Genomic DNA, 17,073 nt, shown 5'->3' on the forward strand with positions numbered 1-17,073 from the left:
TAAATGAATTAATAATGTATCTGAGTTTTCTTTAATTGTTATTAAAAAAACCGTAGGACAACCACGAATACGAGCTTGATATTATTTTGTCACATTTCACTTGGGGACCAATTTGGCCACAGTGTAGGTCTTATGCAAAACAAACATTATGTATGTAACATATGTTAATTAGCTAATAAATATAACGTATATGACTAAATGATGCTGTAAGCGACCCTTTGTAGTCAACCATTAAACAATTTTAAATAGGCTAACTCGAGCATAAGAGTTCTGTATAATTTGCACGTCTTCAATAAAGCAATAAGCCCCAAGAAGCAGTGGGTTACGGTGCATTTTATAACAGCTAAGGGTGTTGTGTTTGCTTTTCTCTGGTTCTTTTTACGTCTTTGTACCTTGATGTCCACCAACGAGTCAAATGCCTCAATGTCCAGAAGACCATGTAACTTCACTTACAAGAGCACGAGCAAAGCAACATCAAGTCAGACGTTTCATTGTCAAGAGCCATTTTGGGACCATGTAACTTCCTTTAAGGAGCTCAAGTCGCTATGTGCCATATCCGAATGTGCGACGCAAACAAAGTGCCTTTGATGCCTCACTGAGAAACTCAAGGTACGGCCTGACCTGAAGATACCAGACCTATTGAAAACAGCCTCCGCCTCTGCGCTGGATATTGTGAAGCAGCATGTGGAAAGGTCCCTAAAAAGTTTCACCAAATTTACATCCCCCTCCCTCCAACTGCATTCAGTCATTCAATTAAAAAAAAAATAATGTGCATAAAGCATGTCAGATTTTCCTATCTACTACTTTCCGAATCAAGATGTGAAAGCATAATACAAAAAAGCACAAACACCAGTTACTGTGTATTGTCAAGAGTAATGGCCTGGTATAAATAAATTGCAGTCATACTCATAGTACTAATAGTGCTAATAATATTTTTATACAAGATACTTTATCCTACAGATATTTTATACTTATATATAAAGTTTAAGTATATGCATTTTATACAGAATTATTTCAGATTTGAGTCACTTGAATTGTCCTGTTGCAAGATGACAAGCAGGGCCACCCATCTTTTAAACGAAAGAGTATCTTACCAGCATATTTGACATGAATATTCAGAAAAACAAAAGATGTCTTTAAAACTTGACAGACCGACTTACAGAAACAGATCTTAAACAGCCGCCTGGTAGCATTAACCAAACCACACATTGTTTCTAAACAACACACATTTTTGATTCAATTACAAATTACAGGTTTTTCCCCAAATGGGATTGTGGACAACAGAATCCCAAGAAAAAAACATACACTCTCTAGGGCTGTATTTCATATCCAAGTGGATCTAGCCCTTTTATCCAGCAGGAGCAGTGAGGATTCCCTCATCTTCTGGAGAAACTTCTGCAGCTCCTCTTAAGAGAAAACCCGAAGGACAAAAAGGAAGTTCGCATGCAGAACTGGACATCAGTGATCATGAGCCTTAAAGCGACACATCAGCCATGAATCAAAATTTCCCCACGTTTGATTCACCCTCAAGGCATCCTAAGGGAATATGACTTTCTTCTTGAAGAATAATGCAGTCGGAGATATAATACCACGCATCCTTTTACTTCCAAGCGGTAGAAATTTGATTCATGGCTGAAGTATCACTTTAACCACAAAACCTTGATTATGTAAAAACTAAAACATCTTCCACACACTCCTATGAGGATTCCCCTCCGCCTCCTGAACAAAGAAACACAATGTGTATAGTGATATTAAAAGCAATAAATCAAGTTCTGTCGGATAACAGTATGAATCTAACTGGTGTATTCAGATGAGCGTGTGTTGACCTTCACTGATGTTGGGGTCATGGTACAGTTTCTAGAGTTGCAGCACGCCAGGCCTGACCACAGTGCTTACACAACCTCTGAGTCTACAAACACACACGATGAGAGAGAAATACAGTTCTTCTTTCAAACTTTACGGCTCCCAAAATGTTTTCTTCTATGAATATATGAACATAAAATATATCAAACTAAAGAACAGAGCCTCTGCACATTTGACTCTAGAATAATAATAGATGGCCCTTCTACAGAGAAACATATAGGATAGGTGGATGGATGAAGGTGTACCTGGCTCTGTCGCACCATGCTGTCCTTCAGGAAGAACTGCTCCATTTTTGCCTTCTCACTTTCACTAGGGGCCTTCTCAGAAAACTATACCCTCCCTCATTCACTATTCACTACATTAGTTCACTAATATAGTACACTTAAAATTATGAAATTAGAACAAAAATTCAAAATAGCGCACTATATTAGGGTATAGGGGGCTGTTTCGGACACAGCCGTTATTGTCAATGGATCAGAGATTTCACGAGTCACCGTGGAAACTGCTGGGAAGCTTAACGTTTTTGACTATGAACATTATAACGTTATAAATCAGCTATTTTTCACAGAAAACATAAATCTGCATCGGTGTATAAAGTGTGAGAAAAGCATAAATATCATATTTATTTTAAGGCTATAAATGAGATATTTAATTAAATATTAAAATAGTTTAGATACATGTACTATTTTTACTGAAATATTTACTCATCATGGCTATCTTTTCTTGATACATAAAGTTTAGATATGTTGATATGTTTTTAAGTTGTAACGTGTTTACCAGTGTATTTGATCAAAATTGAATTGTGTATATGTATTTGATCACATTTCTAATTGTGTAGGTTGTATTGAACCCCTTTTTATTCCTTATCTCTACGTTCCTTCAAAAAATCGACCTTTATTTGGATTTGTGTAGACTAGTATTTGAAGCTGATGTAGTCATTTTAATGCAGACTCTTTTAATTGTAGAAACTGCTACAAGTTGTCATAATTTTGGGAAAAACTTGTGTAACGCTTTTCAGTACACTAATCTAAGCATACAATTTATGCATCCAATGATATTTGGAGCGGTTTTAATAATAAACCTATTTAAAAGTATGTACAGTAGACACAAAACCTTAAATTTATTCAGAACAGCTCACATTATTTTATTTAAAGATTATTTTATTTTAAAAGATTACAATCATAAAATTAGCATAATATGCTGTTTTAAAATGTAATCATAATATCACATGCGCAGAAACCCCCTGAACCTTAGCAACGTTTTCTTAAAATGAACTAACCCTGGAACATAACCTTCTCCGGAGCAGGTTATCTTCAGAGAGTGAGTTGCTATGGTTACTTAAGTACAGTGTTGGGTGTAACTAGTTACTAAGTAATTAGTTACTGTAATTTAATTACTTTTCCCTTGAAAAAGTAAAGTAAGTGATTACTCTTATTTTTTATGTAATTTAATTAGTTACTTCTGATGTAATTAAACTAAATACTTTGTGTAATATGTGTGTGCAATAGTGGAATTGACATCAAAATTGAAAGTCTAACTTTAAAATCCTTGCTTTAATGTATAATTCTCACATTTGTAATACTTTGGTCAGTTAATAAGAGTACTTTATGTAGTTTAATATTATTTGATTGAATGAATTAAATAAGGCCTTTCATGTCTATACTTAAAACACTTAAGTAATCAAGGTTGATGTAGGATATAGAAAATAATTAGTAATAAGTAACTAAATACTTTTTAAGAGTAACGTACCCAACACTGCTTACATACCCAGAAAGTTAAATCCATTTTTGAAACCGAAAGTTGAGGTTATCAGTTAACTTACCCCGGGTGTGTCACAAAGCCTGCTCTCTGGAATACCATCCCAGTTTTCAAATGGACTTCAGTGAGTCAACGGAATGACCATTGAGAAAGCACTGCAGGCTTATGTTATTTTTCATTGTAAATTCTACCAATGAAAGTTTCATAGTGTACTGCCAAATGTAGCATATTAGAGATCGGGTAACATGCAATTTCATGCATTCTGACTTCTTTTAACTGTTAAGCGTGCTGGCTTCTCATGCTTGACATGGTCAACTTGTATGACATAGTATTTCTGTGCTTGATAAACTCCCCCAGCACTCCAACTTGTTTCAAAGTCTGGATCCGTTTTGTAACATTCTCCCTGAAAAGCACGCCCACGGCAAGGCGAAAGAAATAGACCGCCCACGCGACAACCGACGAGCGATAGGAAGACCTGCTTATCAAGATTGGCTGCGCTGTGGGCCTGCAGCTGCAGCTCGTTGCTCTTGTGATAGTGAGAGAAGTTGAGGTGTGTTTGTTTGTATACGGCATTTCAGTAATGGATGTTATATAAACGGTGGATATAACGCTGGATTTGGAGATTGTCTGAAACTGATAGATGGCGCGGTCCCAGTGCTAAAAGACATGAACTCCACGTGGTAAGTGAAACTAAGTCATATGTCTGTGTTTTGTCGGCAATTGGCGCATACGTGCATAATGTAAAAAACACAAAGGGATTAATGCGATGATGTATTGTGTGCTCGTGCTGTGGTTCCATCCCCCCTGCCCGCCTCCAGCAGCTCGTCTTTTCCGGAAATAATCGTACAGCTGTATCTCTCTTTTATAAATTTGATCAAACTAAATACTCTTCGAAGATACGAAGTATGCAATACTACTGTATAGGTACTCAAGATTAATATGAGATTGGCAGAAATTGCGTGTTACCCGATCTTTAATGTTTTTTTTCAGATATGCTTGAGGGTCCCTGGGTTGACTGTGTAAATACCAGATGACTTACCACTTGATACATTGATGTCACAAAGACCCCTAGTGTGGCAAAGACCATCCCCAGGAGATTAAACTTCACATCATAAGAGTTCAGTATAACTCCAGAGTGATTGGTACCTGTTTATAAGAAAAACAACCACATAAAAAAAGTGTAAAACTACAGCAACTGTCACAAAGTGACTCATAATCTTGCAAATACAAATCTGCATTCAACCAAGACTTTCTTTTATCACCACGTGAATTTAGTGTGAGCATACTTCACGATGTGCACATGCCATGTGAATATTATAAAAGCAAGTCATGACGTAATATTCACCAAAAATAAACTTTATAATAATAATGTTAACAAACATTTAGTACATATATAAAATCGTTAGTTAAAAAGTTTCGCAGATTCGTACATTTCAATTACCTTTGGTTTAATAAGCATTATGGTCTGATACAAAATGAATCTGCACTTACTAGTGTTAGTTTAATCTTTGTGGAGAACGTCTTAATTTGTAGTGCATCGTCTGGATTGCTATATCAGATTTTCACTACATGATTATCTTCGCAATATCTACTGGTTTGTTATAAACAACGCTATCAATAGTTACTTAAGTTTTGTTTGAGTTATTTTTTGCCAATAAATCAAATGAGAGTACGGTTGCTGAAATGAGAGTTTGCTGCTCTTTAGGCAAAACTTTTTAAAAGGTGCTGAATTATTTACGATATTATTATGTATATGTGTAGAATTAACACAACGTCAATAATCGTGATTTATATTATTACGGTTATTGTCAAAATGGGTATATTGTGACAACCCTATGGTTCTTTAATTATTATTATTACTTTTAATGATAATATTGTTATTTGTAGGTGTAGTAGTAGTGTGGACATATAGCATACATTTACCTATCGTGTTTTGAAAACAATTATTGATTACGAAAATATTATTTAAATAATAAAATATGTTTTATTATTTACAGTCCAATAAAAAAGTACAAAATGTTCGCAAAACATAATAAATATTTCATCACATTGAAATGAAAATATATTATTTACAGCTATTTACAATACAACATCAAAGCCCTGTTGATTGAGTTTATCACAATACATTCATAAGTATTGTGATAAACTCCACTAGCTGACCAATTCTTCTCATCCGTCCCAATGAGTCTTGGGTTGAACAGACATTTCTCACACACACATTGTGCATCAGTCTTATTGATTGTATGTCTCTCAGAGTGAGGCATTGCTCCATGCCTGTCTGATTTGTCTCCATGGCGTTCCTAAAACAGACGCAGCTATGAAGAAGAAGACTAGAATGAGTCCTTTAGCCAGAGCCTGGGAATATGGCTCACCTGTGAAGAGGGCGAGAGGTCAAATTCAGATTTGATTTCAATATACCAGATGTGATCTTGTTTAACGCTGATTCCAACACTTTTCTGACATGGAACACAGTACACAAAAGTGATACAAGCATCTTAAACGTTTCTAAGATGTGGCCTGAAGTATATACTGATTTTTCTCTCTCACAATTTAGGAATTAAAAGTAATTCAAGTCCTCACCAGTGTAGTATCTTGTAAGAGGGAAAGCCAACTCATTCCAGCACACATCATTCCTGTCGCAATCAAATTCTGTGAAGTTAATACTGAACCTGCAGCAAAAAATAATAATTAAAGTTAAACTTCACACATGCCAAAACGGACTATACGACTCACTTAATATAATAAAGTACAACTATTAATACAGTTATTTGGAAAATAATTACAATAATAATTTTTAAACTTTATAGATCAAGTACCACCTTTGATAAAATTATATACAAAATACATACAGTATACAAAATATACAAAATTATAAATGCAACGCTTTTGTTTTCCCCCCATTTTTCATGAGCTGAACTCAAAGATCTAAGACTTTTTCTATGGACACAAAAGGCCTATATCTCTCTAAAATTGTTCACAAAGGGCCCGTCCACACCGGGACGACAATCGCGCGCCATTGTTTCTTTGTGCATTCATTTGCAGAAAATGAAAACTGGAGAAACAGGTGAAAATAACAGAAAAGATGCTCTGTATTTTTTCAGACCTCAAATACAGCAAAGAAAACAAGTTCATATTAAAAAAAAAAAGTTTTTTATGTGATCACCTGGAATTTTATCACAGTTTTCTCGTGTCTTGTCATGCTGTAGGCCTTTTACATTGCTGTTGGATGACTTTTTGTCACTCCAGATGTTTGATTTTGTTGAAATTCAACAGACACAATACTCTCTTATTTTCTTCTGTATATATATATATATATATATATATATAAAACATATTAATGTTTTTCAGTTTTCAGTGTCACACACCACCAGGGAGCGCTATGGTATCACATTTGAGAACCACTAATTAATGAGATACATTTTACATAATGGGAAATTTTGAACACATTACAATAGTTACAGCTGGCATGGAATGATTACAGCGAATTATGCAATTACAAACTAGGTTAGTCTCTGTGTGTGGTGCATGTTTAGTACCAACCTGGATCTAGGGGGCTGGGAACTAAGAGGATATTCGGTAAAAGTCACAGACGAGGTGACGGCAAAATTCTGCATCACCTCTGGGTCCAAACAGGGGTTCGGACCGCCCACGTCACACTCAATCCTCCATGTTGTTTCTCTAAAACTGCAGAACAAATAACATCACATACCTGAATCTCAGAGAAGCATCTTCTGCAATGCATTCAGATACATCACAACCAATGACAAAAAGACAAGCTTGAGTGCTGGGAGACGGCCCTGTACCTAATCTCTACTGCCAGAATGATTTTTTGAGGGACACCCTGCACGCTCCCCCTGATGACGGTCCTGATGTTGACATGAAGGTGAGTTGGAACACCGGCGCACACACCCCTGCTGCCCTCTGCTGGCTGACTGGAGTTCTGCTGGGAAACTGAGTGGTGTATGTCAGGTGTCATTCGGTATGCAGGTAGTTGACATGTATAACTTGTATAATACAACATAATATAATATATAATTTGTAACATAATTGTCATTTGTAATGTTTTGTGCTGTAGTTTAAGGTTAATAGCTTACATACAATAAAACAAGGTGATCATAACTGAAATCTGAAATTTAGAGAGCCGTTCCAAACCAGTTTACAATCTTACAGATAATGGTATAACACTATGACTATGAACACTTCATGATTTATGCAATGAAATGTCAATGTGATTCACTTCATACTACTTACTAGTAATGTTTAGCCAGTCTGTTATGTTATTAAAGTCTGGCTTTCCCGTTCTGGAGACCAGAGTAGAAGTCACTAATCCACCCAACACAGCCCGAACTGTTTCTCTGTGAAATGACATTATATCACATGAAACTGTATTGTAATATCATGAGCCGTTCACATTAGGACATTGAGATAAAAGGTTTAAAACACTGTAGCGCTTTATAAACATTCACAGCATGAGCTACAGCTGGTCAGGCGTTTAGGAGCGTCTCTCACCTGAGCTGACTGCACTGCGTCAAGTTCGGCAAACTCGCAGGAATCAGACAGCCTGATGTGGAGTTGATTCCAAACAGAACTGGTCTCAGGTCAGCAGAAGAGCACAGGCCTTCTCCACCTTATCAGCACAAGATTAATTCGGCAACAATCTATGTTTGAAAGTAATGATTTTCATAGTCCAGAGATGTGCTGAATACCTGGCTGCCAGAGATTGATCTGCGCTCTCTGTATAACACCTGTATCAGAGTCCAGAATGCCACCGATCACAGATCTCTTAACCTGATAACCTGCACGAAACAGATCGGATTAAGTTAACGTCAAATATGGTGTTGCTCTGAATCAGAAAGAAGCATCAAACGTTCCTACCTGGATTGCCAGAGTATGGCTGAGATGTTTCATTTCCATTCACGAACACAGCCGAGTGTCTGCTTGTGAAAGATACTTAATAATGGTAGAAAGAAAATAAAAACGTCAGTTTTGCAGTTGTATTGTGCAGTGAAGAAGTGGTCGTCAACAGAAAGACAACAGCTGTGACTTACCAGCGGGACCAGTAGAGATGTTTGCGGTGGTCCGTAACACAGTGATCCCAGTAAGGCCATTCTCTCTCCAGTAAAAAGTGTAACGCAAGGAAAGAACAAGACTACACGACTGCTGCGAGCCTATACATCAAGAAGTTCTATAAGAACACGGTTACACCAGCAACATTGTCCAATTTTACAAATTGTCTTGCTGTAACACTACATACTATATAAGAATGTCTTTTATTCAAATGAATATTTACCCTATTATTACATAATATTAGTGCTGCTATAGTATTTTGTTATTATGCAGGTCCGTGCTCTTCTCATCAATTATTATGCTATAGGAGGCCATTTCGTACGACATAAACAACACTGGTCTAAAGGTGCTTCCTGTTTACTTGTTTATTTCATTTTACATCTATACTTAGGTGTAAAGATGTTCATTTAACAATTCTAAATCTTCTGCAGGTTGTATTTGTCGTTACGTTTACGCAAAGTTGCAAAACTGAAACAGGAAGTGCTTCTTGACCAGCTTTATCAGTTTACTATCTTACGAAATGGTCTATATTAATACTTCAATAAAAGTATGCAAATAATATATTTTTTAAAGAATGAATGAATTGTTCATGCAACTGACCAGATATTGGCTCAGAAGAATCAGACAGAAATAAGCTAAGGTCACTGGCCACCTCATCCGCAACGTTTACTGTTACAACACCTGATGAAACAAATATAAGGTCACACACATGCACATCTGCATGCCCCCCTCCCAAAAAAAACATAGTAAAAATACACATGCAACAAAAGACATAACGGATATTTATACATCATTTCTCACCCTCACGTGATTCCAAACATGAGGGTTAATAAATGATAACATGACAGGCTTTTTATTATTGGTAGAACTATCCCTTTAACATGTTTGACTACTCTTACAATGCATTTAAAAAATATAAATATAAAAAATAAAATAAAATATATAACTTCTATATGAGATAATGTATATATATTATACCTATATATAGCCACAGAAAAAATAAGAGACCATTTTAAATCAGTTTTTCTGAATTTAAAATGTAATATTTAGAGGTATGTGTTTGGGTAAAATTATCGTTTTTGTTTCATTCTGTGAACTACTAACAATATTTCTCCCAAATTTCTAATAAAGATATTGTTTCTATTTGCATTTATTTGCAGAAAATGAGGTCAAAATGACAGAAAAGATTTTCTGTATTTTTTCAGACCTCAAATACTGCAAAGAAAACAACTTCATATTCACTTTTTTAGCAATACAACAGTAATATTTGTGCATGTATTCAGGAAAAGTTTATTATTTTGTACGTAATAACCTATATTTTTATATTCTTGTCATGCTGTCAGTCTTTCACATTGCTGTTGAATGACTTTATGTCACTCCTGAGGTTTGCTTTTGTTGAAATTCAACAGACACTGGACTGGAATGGCCACAATGCATCTAGGGAAATGTTTATTTGAAATGAAAATTTGCAATGGTCTCTTAATATTTTCCGCGGCTGTATATCTATTACATCATGTATATATATCTACCTCCCCGTCCATCTTTAACCTTGACCCTCAGGTTGTCTGACTGTGATGGACAGAATTGCAGCCTCCTCACACATTGACACTCAAAGTTCTCTAAAAATGCCACTGGAGCATTTTCCACACACTGACCCAGTCCCGAGTTCTGCATCAGGATTAATAAAAAAATGTCTGTGATCAATATTTGCACCTTGTGTTACGAGGTTAAAGGAGAAGTTCACTTTAGAATTCAAGTTTTATGATTATTCACTCACCCTCATGTCATCCAAGACGTCCATGTCTTTATTGCTTCTGTACTGTAGAAACTAATCACGTTGGAAAGGTCACGCGTAAGTGGATGTACCGACCTATTGTTTACGAGCGGTGAGAAGGAACGTTCCGACGTGATTGCGTATTACGGAAAGTCGTGAACGCGCAACACGGTTGGATGCAAGCCGTGTATTAGTGGTTAAAAAGTACACATTTTTTTCCTAGAAAATGACTAATCGTTTCGCTAGAAGACACCCTAATTCATTGGCTGTTGTCTCGTTTAGCCATCAAATTTAATAAATATGATGAATAATAAAGTGAAAAAATGATAAACTTATACCTATAAACAGGGCTTGATACTGTGGCTAGTGGTTTTAAAAAAATGACTAACTGCTCCTGCTCTACCCGCTCCGAGCTGGTCTCGATCTAGCGTCGGAATGGGAGACGATCGTGCTAACGAGGAGGCTAAAGGGCTCTGCATACTACATTCGAAATCGAAAAACGACCGTCTATGACCTGATTTCGAATTAAATCTGGTCCAAACGACAATTAGTGATGGGTCGTTCTTGAACGATTCGTTCATTTTGAACGAATCTTTAATGTGACTCGGGAAGAACGAGTCGTCTTAGGGAGTGATTCGTTCGCTGGGCTATGCCGAGCCCTTAAAGGGGTCATATGGCGGAAGTACGTGTTTTTGGTGTGTTATAAGTTGCCCATGCATGTATTAGACACGTAAAATTGAACAAATGAAAGTGTGGGAACAAAAGATGCATTCTATCTAAAAGCGAATGCTCAACCAGACCTGCCTGAAACGCCTCGTGTAGCCACACCCCGTAACTTCGTAACATGATTTGACTAAGACCGCCCAAATCTACACGTAGTTAAGGTGGGCGTAATTGTAAATCTCATTGTATCGTCTGTCAGTACAATTGCTTTGGAACCTGATGTTCCGAATATGGTAAGAGGAGTTACATTTCCGTGAAATGCTTGCAGTATTTGACCAATCACTACGCACTGGTGAACTGGCCAATCATAGCACACCTCGCTTTTCAGAGCGATGAACTTTGTAAACAATCAGCACGTTTCAGAGAGGCGGGGCAAAGAGGAGATACAAACATGCATGGTATGTGGAAAATACAACGTTTTTTAAACTTTAAATGGTGTAGACACATTGCGTTACATCTAAAACAAACAATAATATTCGTTTCAGCCATGCAATATGACTCCTTTAAGCATCTGTCGCTAGAACAACCCTTAAAGTCGGGGTGTCTGGTTTACTCGCACAGCTCTCTCTCGCTGGTCGCTGTTACACTAGCCACCCGGCATTTTCATTGTTAACCATTTTGTTTTTGGGAAATTATTTTATGACTAAAGTTGACAACGGCATACTGTGAGATCATGCGACGAAAAACATGCCCAAAATAAAAAACGAAAATGTTCCCGTATGTCGTTGAAAAATAAATGCCTGTACCATATGATATGTGATGGGAAAATGTAGAAGGGTCAGTTTGGCGAAAGGTGGATTCGAACTTGTTGATAGCGTCAAAACTAATATAACTTGAATAATCATAAAACTTGAATTCTCCTTTAATTTCACACATCAATCCACACAATCATAAAAATCTGAAGCATACGTCAGAGCTGCTACTTCACTAACCTGTGGGATAGTAAAGTACCCATCAGCTTCGGTGAAGATTGGATCCCCCTGGCGGTAGTTAACAGGAGGTACAGGAGCTGTCACCTGATGAGTTTGGAATGACGGGCGAGGCTTTGGAGAGCTGCAAAGACCAATTTTGAAAATCATAATCGTACAAGGGAACCAAGAGCTGTAAAAAGTCCCTTGTGTACTTACACTGTTCCTCCATTGTAAAAAAGTCCCAGAAAAGGGTTGTTGTCAGAGGGCGAGACGACACAGAGGAAGGGGAACCAGTCGGGGTCATTTTCAGAGGACTGAGCTGAGCACTGATAGTCGGGAACAGGACTTAAACTTCCTCCAAAGGGTCCAGGAAGGCACTGATTCAAAAACAGTCCCAGCATCTCTTGGGTGCAGTTCTAAAAAGAGGAATTTCAGAAATAAACGTTTTCTTGAGGTCATCGTATTCTTACACAGTAAACAACTGCAGAACCACAGTCATTAATCTATCAATGATCTTGTATATCATCGGTCTAAATGTTCCATCGGCTTTTAGCATTACCGGGTCACAGCAACAGCGTATGTCACACACGTCTGGAGAAACATCACATGGGCACCGACCAAGAGGCTGGAACACTTGGTTAGGAATGACCGTCCGATTTTCTGTTTTATAAACAGGCAAATAAACATACTGATATATTACTGGAAGTATTTCCATCATCAAAAATCACCAGGTGTTAATACGCCACCCAGTATTATTACAAAGAAAGACACGGACCGGACAGGGGTTTGCTGGGGACGATCAGGGCATAAATCTGTGTCTGTATGATGAGGGATGTTTTGAGGGTGTCATCTGCACACACAGACACACGGAGCGTCTCCTGCACACACAGAGACTCCGGGCAGCAGTCTTGAGATGTTTCGTTACCACACAGCTCCAAACTGCGGTTCAGATTCACTCGCACCAGAAGAGCACTCTACAGGAGACGATATATTACAGGTAGTTTTTACCAATGTAAGTGTCTTTCTATTATGTTGGTGTATGTGAGCTGTCAGATGTGTGGGATGCAAGGTTTGAAAAAACTTGTGGTTAAATCAAAGCAACACTGTTTGTAGCATTCAGTATGAGAAAGAAAACCTCAAGAATTATACGTTGGAGAAACTAAGCAACCGCTATACAAATGCACGGCACAGGAAACGAGAGCTGCCCTTTTTGGGCATAACTGTGCTTAAGGCGTTATCTGTTTAAGATCATAATTAACGCGATTATTAAAGCGACTCCTACTGCAGTTGCGTGGTGTGTCAAACTTGAATAGCAGGGATATTCCCATAATTTCAACTGAAGAAGCTATTAAGAGGACCTTCATCCCATTTACTGTAATATTACTGTATTTCACAACAATAATCTCAACGGTAACGTACATTATTACCGTACAAGTATTTCACGTTTCCAGAAAATATGAACCATTCTATACTTAAGACCAAAGTAAATATCACAGCAAAGTATAAATATTAAAAAATAATAATAATAATAATGGAAAAGTGTTACCATCAATCAAATGCAATGTTATTGCGTCCCATCTGTATTACAGTCAAATCGGCCCTTCAGGCAACATACTTCACCTGCGGCACATTTCTCAAATGTTTCTTGACTATGAAATCACATGACTGCAGGGCAATTCCATGAAAATGTCAACCTTACCATGAAAAAAGAAAGTTTTTACCAACGGTTTTTACTGCACAGATATTAACATTTGGTGGTTGAAATACCCATGTGAGATCTCTCTTCAAATTTGTGAAGCATTTGTTTTATTTTTAGTGCATGATTTTTCATAGTCAGGTAAGTGCCATTTTCAGGATTGTCACATCCATAACGCTACATATTCCTCATAAATGGACACATGAAAATTAAAATAAAATAACTATTATATGTTCTATAAAGAGGCATCCCTTCTCCATTCATTGGGTATTATTGCTTCAGGATTGTGCATTTTATTTCACAGAACTCCTACAAAGTTTGTCGTCTCCCAAAAAACGTGTCCTTTTTTTGTCACATCCATAACGCATGTTTATTTCCCTTTTTTAAAATAGAAAATTTGTTCATAGACTGGCATTTTTTTATGTTTAGACTCTATCAACAAGGGTTTAGTAAAATATAAACAGATGGTTCAATATATTTGTAACAAATTCATTCTCTGAGCATTTTTATGTCACGTCCATAACGCAAAATGTCACGTCCATAAGGTTGGAATTGCCCTGCACATTTATTTTACACAATCTAGACCAGTGGTTCTCAAACTTTTTTGTCGTAAGGCCCCATTTGTGTAGAATGCATCGCTTTGTGTTGCCCCCCCAATAAAGACTTAGAATCTTAAATTTAGAATTTATTGAAACCATAAACATATTCAGTAATACATTGCTAGAACATCAATTCTTTTGGTTGGTGGTCTTATTTCCCCTGATGTTTGGTGGCCTAAAATTTATGATCAATTTCTAAATGTCATAAAATGCCACAAACTCTGTAGCCCCCCCTGGATCCATCTTGGGGCCCCCAGTTTGAGAACCACTGATCTAGACAATGATTTATCAGTCAATAAAGGGATACTTCACCCAACAATGAAAATTCTGTCATCATTTACTCACCTTCGAGTTGTTCCAAATGTGTATAAATTGCTTTGTTCTGATGAACACAGAGAAAGATATTTGGAAGAATGCTTATAACCAAACAGATCTCAACACCCATTGACTACCATAGTAGGAAAAAATACAATGGTAGTCAAAAGTGCCCCAGAACTGTCCTACATTTTTCAAAATGTCTTCTTTTGTGTTCAACAGAACAAAAAAAATATAAAGTAATTTTTCCTACTATGGTAGTCAATTGTTGAGATCTGTTTGGTTACAAGCATTCTTCCAAATATCTTTCTCTGTGTTCATCAGAACAAAGAAATTTGGAACAACTCGAAGGTGAGTAAATGATGACAGAATTTTCATTTTTGGGTAAAGTATCCCTTTAAGTAAGATATGTATATCATATCACCTGGATTGATAACATTTGGACTAAATTAATTTTGAATTTCTCTTCAGTTTTTAGAAGATGCTGACCCACAATAATTTGAACGTGGCTGGAAAATTTGAACCTTTCCTGAATATTTTCCTGAATCAATAATAGGTTAGGTTATGGTTAACCCTAACCCATTGATTCTACATTAATTTCTAAATCAATTGCTACACATATGTATGTAAATAAGAAAGGAAAGAAGAAAGTTTCCTAGAAATAACCCAGAAACAAAAAAAGTTCCAGTTCTGTTCTTGAGAATTGCACCTCTGTATAGTGTACGCATTTTCCTGATAATGCAATAGGGTAATGGAATCATTATAGTCATGCACAAAAATATGAGATGAGTAGGTGTCCACACCCTAATCACAGACCTAATAACAGGCTATGTGGCGGTTTCCCGGACAGGGCTTAAGACTAGTCTCAGAACTAACAACTTACACTGACATAAAATACATGGGTGTGATCGTTTTCTCTCAAGATTCACATAGTAATGTTTTTTGTAAAGTATTTTTTAAAAACTTAAATATCCTCACCTTCCCAATGAACTCAGTTGAGAGATTCCACTGTGTTTGAGAAACTGGAATACAGGATGGTGGTGGCAGGCTACCTGAAACATTTTACATTTCCACAGGAATGTAATATGTGACAAATAGTTTGTGACCACAAAAAACATTCTGTAAGACCATTACTGCTTGAATACATACGGATACATTTTACACTTCCTTCCTACATGTTTGTACTATAGCTGGATGTACTGGTTGTTCATATTCATATGCATACTTGTACATGTGTATTTCTTTATTGTCCTTCTTTTATTGTTGACTGTGTTGTAAATATTGTGTCGTGTTTCAGATTTCTTTCATATCTACATTACTTTCTGTTTTTATTTTTACTTTGTATTTTTGTTCCTAAGCTATATTTTTTGTGAACTTTAGGGTGAGAGTCATATTTCACGTGTTGCACTGATATGGTTGTGTATGTGATTAAAAGAACTTGACACTGAAACATGGCACAATCATTCATTTTCAGAATATCAATTATCATTAGCATTCCATCATACAGTAAACAGTAACACGCATGCATATATATTTTTATGAGATATAAAGGACAAGGTTTGAATCTGTTGTTTTGCTCACCTGTTGCACTTAAAGGTGAAACGGCACTGAGAGTTAAAGAAACACCAGAGATGTTTCCAACCAGAAACGCTGATATTTTCGGACCAGATGCCAGAATAAACTTAGGCTGAAATACTGAAACAATTATTCATTAAGATCTTCCATATCGGTTTCAGACAGACCTGATTGATAGGCTACATCAAAATGGCACACGGATGTTTATAAGTTACTAATTAATTCGTGTTGAAGTTAGGTTAATAATACATATTAATTGTCAATAAATAAGCTGAAATGTACAGTGAAGCTAGCGCTTGGCTGTTTTCTCCATGGCAACAAGATGTTTGCTAGCGGTTCTGCAGCAGGCTAACGGTGTATTCTGGTGCACGCAGACAGTATTCATTTATTTATTCTCACTTACCGACAGTACAGACAGTTCCTTCTTTTAGAAGTACAATAATTATAAAAATGAAATAAAATACAATGCATGAGAATGACAGTCTTGCCATGTCGGTTTAGTATGATGGATACTCTTCTCCTGCTAACGCCACACTGAAGATGAGCTCAATAGCGCCGCTTAAGGGTGTGGAGGACGAACTTCTGCATGTGAGTTTACACATTATAAAAGTCCCCATTAAATATTGACACACAACCAAGTTTAGTATAGGGTAATTGTTATATTATTAAAACTATTATGTTAAAAAATAATAAATATAGTTTATAACTATCGATTTGTGTATGTGAGATATAGCCTATATGGCTTGGGAACATTTCTTCTGTGTTCTTTTATTGGAAGTTTTCTTTTATACT

At 36.6% G+C, this 17,073-nt stretch overlaps 1 protein-coding gene across 2 annotated transcripts; it reads right to left on the reverse strand.

Annotated features, from left to right (window-relative positions):
* Window positions 1-842: 842 nt before the first annotated feature.
* Window positions 843-16,799, reverse strand: tctn2 (tectonic family member 2). Of its 2 annotated transcripts, XR_008964717.1 has the most exons (20): window positions 16,685-16,799; window positions 16,288-16,401; window positions 15,685-15,758; window positions 12,872-13,070; window positions 12,656-12,756; window positions 12,313-12,512; window positions 12,118-12,238; window positions 10,218-10,356; window positions 9,289-9,369; window positions 8,670-8,789; window positions 8,497-8,571; window positions 8,328-8,417; window positions 8,131-8,248; window positions 7,873-7,976; window positions 7,425-7,572; window positions 7,162-7,305; window positions 6,202-6,290; window positions 5,896-5,993; window positions 1,827-4,767; window positions 843-1,719 (listed from the first exon to the last, which is right to left on the reverse strand). XR_008964717.1 is itself a non-coding variant. In XM_057357631.1 (19 exons), exons 1-19 carry the CDS (start codon window positions 16,770-16,772, stop codon window positions 4,741-4,743), a joined length of 2,130 nt encoding a protein of 709 aa, XP_057213614.1. In that variant the 5' UTR covers window positions 16,773-16,799; the 3' UTR covers window positions 843-4,740. The 2 variants fall into 2 exon arrangements, 1 of the variants encoding a protein (XP_057213614.1); XM_057357631.1 differs by having other exon boundaries at window positions 843-4,767.
* Between the last annotated feature and the right edge of the window lie 274 nt (window positions 16,800-17,073).

This window comes from Triplophysa rosa, linkage group LG2 (genome assembly GCF_024868665.1).
Source record: "Triplophysa rosa linkage group LG2, Trosa_1v2, whole genome shotgun sequence".
In the NCBI taxonomy this organism is placed as follows: Eukaryota; Metazoa; Chordata; class Actinopteri; order Cypriniformes; family Nemacheilidae; genus Triplophysa; species Triplophysa rosa.

Coding starts and splice junctions, on each gene's coding strand:
- tctn2 (XM_057357631.1), bottom strand. CDS start 16,772: ATGGCAAGACTGTCATTCTCATGCATTGTATTTTATTTCATTTTTATA. Junction 12,757..12,871: donor CCCCAGCAAACCCCTGTCCG/GTCCGTGTCTTT, acceptor TTTATAAAACAG/AAAATCGGACGGTCATTCCT. Junction 8,572..8,669: donor CATCTCTACTGGTCCCGCTG/GTAAGTCACAGC, acceptor ACCATTATTAAG/TATCTTTCACAAGCAGACAC.